Raw genomic sequence first — 12473 nt, 5'->3', positions numbered from 1 at the left:
TCTTAGAGATTTCGGCCTTCTTGTTTCTTAGAGAGATGTGATTGTATGGAGTGTTTTGTCTATTGGAGTTATTTTCTTGGCATTGGTGAAGTTATCTTGGATCAATAAGGTAGTATACATGCATTTTGTCTTGCAAGTGAACCTTGTAATTGACATTTTTTTTATCTTATGTCTAATGTATGGAATGCATTGATTATCTAGGGTTTCTCTATTGTGTCATTTATTGTTGAAGATTAATTGTATGGAATCTAGTTGTCATCATTGTATGCATTACTCATGGATGAAATGTGAATGCTAATTCCCTTGGTGAACCTTTGTAATAGCTCTCCCAAGTGACCTTGATCCCTCACAAAGATAATAGTTGGTGTTTTGTGCTAGAGCATCAAAATATCCTTACTCCGTTGCAAGATTTAGCCAATCTATCACATCCATAGTGTTGACCACTACATGTCAACAAACCATAACAGTACACCCCCTTTGTTCGCAAAAGGGATAGCACCTGATTGATGTGTTCCTGCCATCCAGCTATCATCATCAGCCTGAGGATTTCAGAGTTTAAATCTGGGGTTTTTCTACAAAAGTTTCGACGACAAATTTTAAGCAGAAGAATATATCATTTATATTAGAAATTTCTGGGAAATTTTCTTAGGTTTTTGGGCTACCATTTGTCTCCTATCTGTTGTGGGAAAATTTAATTTTTTTTTATTTGTTTGCGTTTTGGGGTTTCTAGAAAAATATGAATTTTTGTTGTTGCGTCTCCCATCTGCAACCTCCCTCTTCCTTTGCTTCCCGAGTTATTTCCTCTGTTGCACGTTGTTCCTTAAACCCTCGTCTCCAAACCCCCGCTATCATACTTGCGTCTTAGCTCCAAGCGTATCCCATTCTTCACGCTCCCTCATCCTCCTTCGTTGCTTGACCTGCAGAGTCTCTCTTCCGACCGCGCTGCCAACTACCCTATCGTTTTCTTTTCCGCACATTTTGCTCCTTTCTCATCCACATGTTATCCTTTCTTCGAGGTCTATTCATCCCTGCCATTGAAGCTTGCCCACCGGTTCCTCCCCTTCCCTCTCCAACGCTGCCCTCAATCTCCATACGTTGTTGCTACTATCACCCTCACTGCTCACTCCTTCCCATCGCTACTTTCCCCGTCGTCGAGCCAACCTGCAAAACGAATAACATTCGATTTTTTTTGTGTGTTTCTTATGTGCATTAGGTTTAGACTTTAATTTACTTTTTATATTCGATTTTTTTTATTTTGGTTGTGTTTACATTTCATTTTTACTTGTTTTTATTTTTATCAAAAGAAATCTAAAACTTTAATTCTATTTCTTTTAATTTTTTGACTTTGATATTTTCAAATTTCACTTTAATTTGTTTTTCCATTTTTTTTATTGAAATAAAATCAAAAACCTTAAAAAATTAAGAATAAAAATTATAAAAAAAAAATATTTTATTTTATGTGACTTTCAGACTTAAAATATATATATATATATATATATCAAAAGATAATTTTTCACATTAAAAGATTTTAATTTTTTTTATGTAGCCTTTGGTCCATTAAAAATTTTAAAAATTAAATCCTTTTGATTTGTTTTACTTTGATCAAATTGAAAAATCTTAATTAATCATTGACCACATAAAACTTAGCACATCGGTAAAAAAAAAAAAAAAAAAAAAAAATTCTTAAAGAATAATTAAATTGTTGATTTAAAGTTCCTTCCTGGTGTCTTTTCGTGCTAAGGGTAAAAAAATTTAAAAGAAACTTTGTGGTATCAAACATTTTAATTCCTCCATAGTCAAACACATTTAACTTTTACTTGTATCTAAAGATTGACTATAGGAAAGTGGCATATTTTCCTAGATTTGGGTCACTAAGGACAAATCATTTTTCTAGGATTGTGAATTGCTTAGCCAATGTTACTTGGGAGCGGGAGCGGGAGCGGGGAGCGGGAGCGGGGAGCGGGAGCGACCATTTTCAGAAGCTCCCGGTTTGGGAGCGAATCCGGGAGCGATTTTTTAAAAATATATATATATTTTTTATTTTTTAATTTTTGATACATATATGTCAACCAAAACATGTAGAATGATGAATTAGACATAAAAAACATAAAAAAACATAGATTGATCATTGAACCATATCACATCAATCATCTAGAAATTATAATCGTCATCAACCATGTCCACAAGTTAGTAAAATACATATTACAACTGCAACATATTGAGTCTTATAAATCATGATTCATCAAATTCAATCTTAAAGTTTCAACTTCAAGCTTTCAGAATTGAAAATTCAATAACATTTATCATCATTGATCACCAAAGTTGAACTTGTAAGCTAAGTTTAACCATTACAAGAAGTAATATCGAAGATATTTCTAAGTCCTAACTTCTAATTGTTAACATGATATGAAATGTTAAATATTTATAAAATGAAACATGAATAATGAGATGAAATGAAACAACTTTAGTCTTTCACAAAGCATCATATTCATAATTCACAATCATTACCAATGAGTTATAATTGCCAAGGCCCAACTTCAAACTTCAAATTTTCATTGTCACAGTGATATAAATTTATAATGTTTACAAAAAATATCATTATGATATGAAAGAGTCAAGAGTCAAGGACTCAAAACTCAACAGTTATGAAAACTAAAGTCTAATAGAAACTAAAAAAGACAAGTAAACTGTAAATCTACATGTGGCCCTTGCCACGAGAGTCTCTAGGAGTATAAGCAGGTCGTGGTGGTCTTCTAGGAGTCTCCCGCACAGACCGACGACCAGAACTAGAACCTCCGCGCGAGGGTGTAGATGGAGGTGGCGACAGCAAAGGAACAAGACTCGGACCTCGAGCACTGCTACTGGATGGTGGAGGTGGAGGTGGAGGTGGCATGGCTGCTGCAGCTGCTTCATTTTCATACCTTACAAGTTCCTCTTCTAGTTCTTCAATATGTACAATGCCATCCTCCAAATTGTCATCCTCTGGGTGATTGTCCCAAATTTTATATGTGGGATCCTCATTAGCCCGATCACAGTAATGACTCAACAACCTCAAGTTGTAGTGCACATAAGCCAAGCTTTCTGTTCGGTTTTCATTGAGTCTGTTTCTTTTCACATTATGTATATAGCTGTAGGTGCTCCAACACCTCTCTGCAGAAGAAGAATTTACAACCTGTGAAAGAACTTTTTTTGCCAATTTTGGCAAAATTCTGTGGCCGCCATATGTTTCCCACCATGTGAGAGATTCAAATTTATCTTTGTCGTCCATTGCATGGAAGTTACCATACAAACCAGTGCCACTGAAGTATCTGCCTATTTCAAGGCACACAGCTGCACATTCCTCCCTGTCAGGTACCAACTTTTCTAATGCTTCCAAATATCCTTTAGTTACCTCTGGATCTAAATGGGGTTTGGTCCTAATCCCACCCCCTGCTGCAGGTTGGCCCAACCAAGATGTAGAGTAGTATTTTGGCGTAAGGATATACGCCAAGCAATGTAGTGGAAGGTTAAGCCTATTCCACCGTTCACACACACAATCATGAATCAGTTTGTACAAGTTGGGATCTCTATTATGAACAATGTCTTTTATTTCCCCCAACATGGTATCCATTTGCTCATACACCTCGCCAATCACTGGTTTGTCTGTATCTGCAAACCGAATCATGTGATAAATTGGCTTGGTGAAATCCAATACCTGCCTCAAACTTGTCCAAAACTGCCCATCAAGAGCGGCCTCCTCCACCATTTCAAAACCTGCCATGTCAGCTACATTTGTAGCCCTTTCCTTTAACACCTGCCAATGTGGACTTGATACCATGCTAGCTAATGCCTCTCTTACCTTCAAAAGGCGCTTGAAGGTGAGGTAATAGCTACCAAATCTAGTCATCGCAATCTTCAGCAACTCCAATCTCGAGTGACTGCGGAAAAGGCCATGGGTATTGCTATGATTTGTAATAAATTTTATCATTTGTTTGCCTTTCTTGTACAAATTACCAATCCATTGGTATTGTTCATTTTTGTTTTTGACAATATCATGCAACAGAAGGTTCAATGTGTGAACCAAACATCCAGACCAAAATATGTTGGGGTATTTATCCTCAATAATTGCTCCCACTGCCTTACAATTAGGAGCATTATCAGTGATGACTTGGATGACATTGTATGGGCCAATACGCTCAATTGTTTCAAGTAATGCTTCTGTAATGTTGATGGCGGTCTTGAACTTGTCTGAGTAATCATGTGCAGCTAGAAAGATGGGACCACTAACAGACACAACAAGAACACTTATCAATGGCTTGCCTTTTACATTTGTCCATCCATCAGATACAATGGACACCCCATGGTCAGTCCAAGAACTTGTCATTTTATTCAAAGAATGTGATATTTTTGCTTTTTCATGATCAAGGCCAACGGTTCTTGCCTTGTCATACCCAGGGCTCTTGTATCCTTTAGGGGCATCATTTATGGCAGAAACCATTTCGTGCCAATAAGGTGAGCGAAGAACATTGAATGGTATCCCACATGCATAGAGAAACCTGTAAACTTTTGAATCCACATCATTCCTACACCCCTCATCAAGGAAATCTGATATGGTTCTACGCCTTCAAGATGATGACCCTGTTCCTCCATGTCCATATCCACTGCCTTGGGAGGATGCTGAAGGAGTTCTTTGTGATTGTGAGCTTGGTTCAATGAAACCCCTTGATTTTTTTGTTTTGTATTGTGCTTCCTCCTCTTCCCTTATGTATTTGGCTCTCTCCGTTGTTGACACCGCTGTACAAGTTTTGATTCCTATTTGTTTCTCTCCATCCCATGGCCTTTTCCCGCAGAGGTGTCTTCTAGCACGGGTGTATGAACCTGTGTAATCAGTGTTGCAATGGGGGCAATGAAATTTAGTGGTTCCACCCCCTCTCCCTGTTTCAGCCCTGTTAACATATTTCCACAATGGAGTTTGGTCTTGTTTAGTTTTTTGAGGGTCATGTTCACCCTCCTCCAGCTCCTCCTCACCGGGGTTTTCACCCATTTGACTTTCTCCGGCTTCTTCATCCCCCTCTTCAGTTTGAGGCTGGCCCCTCCGTTTCCTACTCTCCAGCACCATAATAACCATAAAAGGGACCAGGAAGAGGAAAATGCCAAGAAATATAGCCAGGTCCATGGTGTTTGATGTTTGTAGGGTTTTGATTCTTGAATCTGCAAATTAATTTAATTTATTGGGATTAATTAATTTAATTTATTAATTTGATTTAAATACATGATTTTTAAACTCAATAAGCTAAATTAAATTAACTAAATTACTACCTAACCAACTAAACTAACTAAATTACTAAGTTACTTACCTCTGCAGGCTTGCTCCTCGCTCCTTGGCACTTGCTCCTCGCTCCTCAACACTTGCTCCTCGCTCCTTTGCTCTTGCTCCAGCTCCAAACTCAAGCTCAATGAAGTAACAATGAATATTTTTTTGACCCATTGGCTTTTTAAAACCAAAAAAAAAAAATTTAAAATTTAATTTTTTTTGGGTCCGCGGAATTTTTTTCCGCCGACCCGCTCTCGGGCATTAAAAATCGCTCCGGGAGCGCCGGAGCGATCGCTCCCTAAATCGCTTCCGAACAGACCAGGGAGCGCAAATTTTTTTAAGGGAGCGCGCTCCCGAGCCGCTCCCGCCCGGAGCGCGATTCGGGAGCGGGTTCGAGGGGGGGGGCGCTCCCCCGCAACATAGTGCTTAGCATTTGAATTTCATGGTTTTTCAAAGTATATAGATCATTAGAAATTTAATTGCTAGAAACTCTTGCATGCTAAAGTTTTGGGTGTTTAATTATTCATGATCGTCGTTTTGCCACATCTATAAATTGCTCTGGATAACTTGTTTCTGTTTAGTCTATGGTTAATTCAATATAAAGGCACTGGTATATAATCAATTTCATCTCGCAGTTGTGTCTTATTTTAATTCATCCATCAATTGACCAAGACTTGCTCTAAATTCATCAAGTTGTTCATCCTTAAAATCCCCTAGAGCCTTTATTCCACGAGGTATCTTCATCCATGCACCTTAGTGACTACCCCCCTTGATTTGTCTAGGAGAGAGTCTAAACGAAGTGAGTAGGGATTAGAGTGATAGCCCTTACTCTGAGCATTGTCACAGTGCCTAGACACTTTGTGCAACAACAAGCCCCATTGGCTAGAAAACATCCCCGCATTGCCACATCATCATGCCCAAGCAAGAGATCTCTAATGCCCTAAGGAATCCTTGAAATTTGCCACATGAGTTTTATTCCTGTCATCTTGAGACCAAATTTGGCATAATGCATGCAATGATATGTTAAGTCATGCCCTTGTTTTGCCATTTAGAAGCCCACATGTCATTTGACCAAATTTGACCACCTGTAAGTACATCATGCCTTAATTGTTTGGAAAATTTTCAATGGGGCATGTCATCTCCTTATTATTCTAAGCATTTTGGGACCAAGTTGACCTTTTGACTTCCTAGACCACTTGCAACAAGAAATGTGAACTGCCTTGGGAAATGTGAGAATGTTGATTTTGTGAGACTGCCATGTTGAAAATTATCTAGAGAATACTGCACCAAGCCCAAGACCACATATAGACTCTACGACTCATAAACATGTGGTAAGACATTAGGTGCACCTTGATGTGAACACCCCTACATAACCAAGGGTCCTCTAAACCATGAGTCGCCCTAAGATCCATCCACAATCTCCCAATCCTATAGAAGACAAAGAAACCAAGGACATAGCCCAAAAGGACAGACCATCACAAGGCCTAGGATACCTAAATACAAGAATTCACATGGTTTTTATAAGGCTTTTGACTTGTGACATTGGACTTACAATCATGATAAATGCAATGTGAAAATATGTGTATCCCTATAGAACTGAGGTGTAACAGTACATTGTTGTAGAATGAAACTATAACACTTTCAAAAGGTAACATTATAGCTCATTTATTCTGCATGCTGACATGAGTGTGTTGGAAAGCATGAACATAAGCCCTAGATTTTTTTTCCAAAGGTCAAGGACCAAACACTGAGAGGCACACCTTTTCGTCGAATACTTTTGTAAATCATAAAGCAATGTAAGTCATAACAAGCTTTTTCATCTATCTAGAATGTTTTTCAATGATCGTCGCAGTTGTCATGGTTAAATTATAATTATTTGCAAATAGATAAACTGTTTAAGTTGGTTGGTTTCTGCTAGACAGATCATAGGGTGAATGTACTCAGATGTAAAGCATGATTTTACCCTCGTTGATTCTTGATATAGAGAGTGCCTTAGTAAATCAAACAATAAAAGAAACCTAATATCAAACTCCTTAACATATGAAGATTTGCAATAACATACATACTGAGAAAAATTAAACCCTAAATAATTACAAAGTGAGCACATTACATCAATCTTCTGAAAAATAAACGATCAGAGTCTCAGTTGATTTTTTTCCCCTAAATGCATAGATGTTAGCTGATTCTTTGCACTTAAAGAAGCTATATAACTCTTCATATGAAACTCAGATTCATATCCCGAACAATACTGGTCAAACAGCCACATACAATTCCATCAACATTTTAAAGGCAAAAAAACAAGAGTTCTCTGTCATCATCACTCTTTATAGATACCAGATGTAACCAAATGGAAAACATTTAACATACTGCTTGCTAATGATACCCTGTGGGTGGACAAGTAGTCTACACAACCAGAAATTCTGTGATCTTCTAAAATGGGGTAGACTAGCCTAAGTGGGAAGTAACCAAAAGTCTCCTTGCTCATGGAGAACTAACAAATCGATAAAAGAGAATATAACTGTAAAAACTAAAAACTTCGTTACTAACTTTTATATGCCTATAAACTTTAAAGCACATGAATGGGGAAATTTTACATGTTCATGATTTCAAAGTAAGTCCAGGCTTCCATTGTCAGGACTCTATATTCCTATAAATGTATTGAAAAAATTAAAGACCATATTATGAATTCTGTGTTGGAGATTTTCTTTCTCAAAATGCAGTGCTTAGGCCCTGGGGCAATGGAATGCTAGATATTTTATTGACTTCATTCAATAGACATTTTCACTATTTTAAGATGATTCAATACCAGGTGAAAATCCATGTTCCTTTCGAAATTTTGCACCATCTCCTCGAACCTGCCATTCACTTATCTCTGGGTCTTCACCCTGTGAAAAGTGACAATTTCAATACATCTTGGCACACTGACGTTTACATAGAAAAATAAAAACCGCACTGTCACATATCAAATCCACACAAAAACACCACATTTTTAAATAAAACTAGTAATTTATTAACAGCAAAGCATACAGTGTAAGTGTTTAAAAGATGAATGCACTCTACGATTAACCATACAAAAACCAACATCAACTGTGAAGGTTAGAATAACAGGATCATCTAAAAGTAAATAAAGCTCAAAAAATACTTCTAAATTCCAATAAGAAAGTATCTTAGTGTAAGTTTTACTGCCATAGGAAAATCGATCCTTTCTTGCACCAAAGATTCCCAATATTTTATTATGGTGATTCTTTAGTGCAATGCTGATGTTTTTCATGTTTGAAGCCATGTTTCAATTCTAGATACATTGCTGCTCCTATCAAAGACTTTGGCAGAAATAGCATCCCCAGTTGATGAATCTCTATCTTGAATTCTAAACTAGACAAATGCCTAGAGAGTTGTACAGACTATTTCTCTTTATGTAGTTATTGTTAGTAGGAAGGCATCTAGCCTCCTAATACAATGTTATGCTTTGTTAAGAAGCATTTGCAGCACAATTGTCACATTCTCCTTATGTACTCTTGTCATGAGATTTTAACATGCAACTTCTAAGGTGGAAAGTAGGATCTGTAATGAACACCTACATCAACAAACCATTGTTATAAGAGGTATCATTTTAACTTTTTAGCATTATATCCAAGGAATTGGCCTTACTCCCTTGATCCTTTGATTGAACTTTACTCTGATGAGTCCCACAACATCCTCTGAGCCAGCAGCAGTGCCCCAATAACATCATCAGGTTCAGCACTAGGGACTTTATCGTGATAGATGGTATTGCAAACTCTTCCGATGGCTCAAACTAAGACCACTTCCATTTCTTCAGTGTGTTCCTATCTTCATAACTATTATTTATACATTGTACAGGGTTTTGTCATCCTTTAAACCCTTCTATGTATCATTTTTATCTTCATGCATTATTGTTAGCCTAGATTTCTTACTTTCGTAGGAGATGCACTAGACACTCTTTTTCTGCTATTTGTACCAACTGTACTCAAGTCTCAATTGGCATTTTTTTTTGTCATGGGTGGACACAATATAATTTCATTTCATTCTATTTTCAAGATGTTTGCTTGGGTACCTTTCGTTGACAATAAAATCCAAACATATCTACAAGATTTCTATGTAATTGATGCTATTTTCCATAAAAGTGTCTCAACCAGTACCCCTTTAACAACATCATCAAATCCATATGGGGTTGACATTTAAGGATCATTTCTATCCTCCATCAATTTGTCACATGAAGAGAGGGAGCATTCTACCATGCTACAGTGTATGATCACTTGTTATTGAATGGTCCCCTAGGTCATTGTCTGCACTGAGTTTGGAGACCATCCTTTATGCCTGTTTAATGTTTTCAAACTTGTTTACTTCCTTCACAAGATCCAAAGAGAGGGAGCATTCTACCATGCTCCAGTGTATGATCAATTGTTATTGAATGGTCCCCTAGGTCATTGTCCGCGCTGAGTTTGGAGACCATCCTTTATGCCTGTTGAATGTCTTCAAACTTGTTTACTTCCTTCACAAGATCTGTGCTCTATGGAACTCTGCTTCTAACTAGGATATGTACTCCTATCTTGCCTCTATTCTTTTCTGGATATTACCCTTCTTTTTAGAGACTGCTTCATTTCTCTAGTGCAATGTCATTTCTACATAGCGTCTCCATCCTTTCAATTATTCTTTGTATACCTGCGGTCATCTCCTCCCCACTAAACAAGAGATCAACTAGGCAGTTAGAAATGACATCTAACAGGTTTACATTTAAGGAACAAAGCCTCAACCCCTCACTCTTGGCCCAAAAATGGCCTTTTATTATGAACACTTCATGTAGGTGCAGGATGGTCTCATTGTTCACCTCGACCAGTGTTGCACGATCCTTCCCCCACCGCAAGGATCCAAGGCTGGAACTGCATCATGTACGGATCCTTGGGTGATCCTTCGGCAAAACCACGGATCCGAAAATCAGATCTACAATTCCGCCATTTTGAGGTGATTCTTGGAAATCCGAAACCGTGTGGGCTCAATCCGCGGATTCAAAAAATGACCCGTCAAGGATCCGTGGAGGTTCGGGCACGGATCCGCGCGAATCGCGAGTGATTCAAGAGGGAGATGAGCAATTCCACGGGGTTCTAAATTTTTTTGAAATTTTTTCTTTGACTTAAGTTGTGTTGGATCTTCCCAGACACTCCCAAGGTGCTCCCTTGATGCTCCTTAGATGCTTCCTAGATTCTCCTTTATCTTTCGTTTTCATCCTTTTACTTAAATTTTTAACATTACCATGAAATGACTCAAGACGTTTGATAATGGTTTCAGCCTCACCAAACTTCACATGGAGAAAATAGAATTTCATATCCTATTCAAAATTCAGCAGACTTAACAGTTTCCAGGAATTCAAGATCAATGGGATTGTGGCATTTCATTAGATTATATCATGTATGAGGGTATGTGATTGGCATTTTATCAAGAGCACCAAACCCTATATGTATGCTAGTGTCAGTGGGGTTAATTGTTGAACTCCTTTGCCATGGCCTTAGCAAAAAATTATCTTTCAATCAAGTCAAAATCATTGATCAAGCATGTTAAGCTTTTTTTTACCATATTTTAAGGCTTTGATTAGGTAGTTTGATCAAAATTGGGCAATGTTCATTGTTGACTAATATCCCTAGACAATCGAGGTAGATGCAAAGGCTAGACAAGAGGAGAAGAATTTGGATTCTAGATGGACTTGATGCATCTGAATGGTTGATGCTCGAATAATTAATCATTGATGTACAATGGATGCCATATCTATCTTGATTTATGTACAAATATGCATGTTTTCATATCTTCTACAACTAATTTGGTATTTTGGATGTTTCTTTTTAATATAGATGCAAAAAAATACAAAATATATATATAGTAGACGCTTCACTTCCTACATTTTTGGAAAATGACGCTTCTAACGCTTTGCTTCCAAAAAACGTCCCCGCTTCGTGCAATATTGACCTTGATTACATTCTGGGTAATTGAGTAGATAGCCTTAGGATCCTCCTTTGCCAGTGATGGGTTTGCTCTGATAATCTATAGATTGAAACATACCACTGCATCCATGGTCTAAGAGGATTTCCTATCTTTGCCATCTCCAAGACATTGGATTTAAGGAGCACTTTGTTTTCAAATATCCCATATACTACAAGATTTAGGGGAGGTTCCAATGCTTTTTCTTGGACACGGGGTGTTTCCTTGTAATTTTCATTTGCTACCTTGACTAGAGATGCCTAGTCTTATACATTTGTGAGGGAATGATCGACAAATGACAGGCTTTGCATGGCCTCCACTTAAGGGATCACTACCCTTATCTCACTTACTCAAAGGCCATACCTAATATTAGTACTTTTGTTCAAGCTTGATATTGGCTTGCAAAGGCTTCCCATCTACTTCAGTCGATCGATATCTCAATACATCAACTCCCCTCATTTAGATACTCCCTTGATGCCCCCAATCAACTCTTGTTGAATAGAAAGGAGTTGAATAGGATCATCGGAGAGGGCATCAAGAGAAAACAATGTTACATTTATCATTATCATGAATTTATTGCTGGTTGTCATGTATATAACTTATCATCAATATTGGGGAGAATATCGAAAATATTGGGAAATAAGAGAATGAATGCTTCCACAGTCCATAATCATATTAATGGTGTTATTTTTGGATATTGTTACTCTATGATTGGATTGAGGATAGTGTCCAACATTTCGGGTGGACACTCCACCCATCCTCAGGGACCAACAAAGTAGAATGATTCGAAAAGAGTGAGCATATAGAATCTACGGGCAACCTCAAATTCATAAAAATGGGATTCCCCTTAGGCCTATAGTCAATGCCATTAGAGCACCTACTCACGCTCTCTCTTGGTTTCTTGTTGATAAACTCCAACCCTTTGTTGGCCAATCCCCTTCATTTATAAAAGACTCAGCCCATTTTATTGAAAACATTGCTCATCTTCTCCTTGATGCTAATGACATCATGGTCAACTTTAACACAGTTTCTCTGTTCACAAAAATCCCTATGCCAAAAACCCTTGATCTAATCACCAACCTGGTTGATCCTGAAACCCTTAACTTCATCAAAATCTGCCTCAACTCCACGTTCTTTTCCTTCCGTGGAATGTGCTATGAACAAATTGAAGGCACTGCAATGGGATCCTCTA

At 37.7% G+C, this 12473-nt stretch overlaps 1 protein-coding gene across 4 annotated transcripts in view; it reads right to left on the bottom strand.

Moving 5' to 3' along the window:
* LPXB (lipid-A-disaccharide synthase B) overlaps positions 1–12473 on the bottom strand; it is a 169376-nt gene that overhangs the window by 120929 nt on the left and 35974 nt on the right. For all 4 annotated transcript variants that reach the window (XM_089386270.1, XM_089386273.1, XM_089386271.1 and 1 more), the window contains exon 5: positions 8100–8178. In XM_089386270.1, coding sequence (XP_089242396.1) covers positions 8100–8178 — 79 coding nt within the window. The remainder of the gene's footprint in view (positions 1–8099; positions 8179–12473) is intronic.

Source organism: Pinus tabuliformis, chromosome Q (assembly GCF_031772625.1).
Source record: "Pinus tabuliformis cultivar Carrire ecotype Pingquan chromosome Q, CPIR1, whole genome shotgun sequence".
NCBI classification, from domain to species: Eukaryota; Viridiplantae; Streptophyta; class Pinopsida; order Pinales; family Pinaceae; genus Pinus; species Pinus tabuliformis.
Note: the sequence above shows the minus strand (reverse complement) of the source record. Positions and strands in the feature narration are given on the sequence as shown.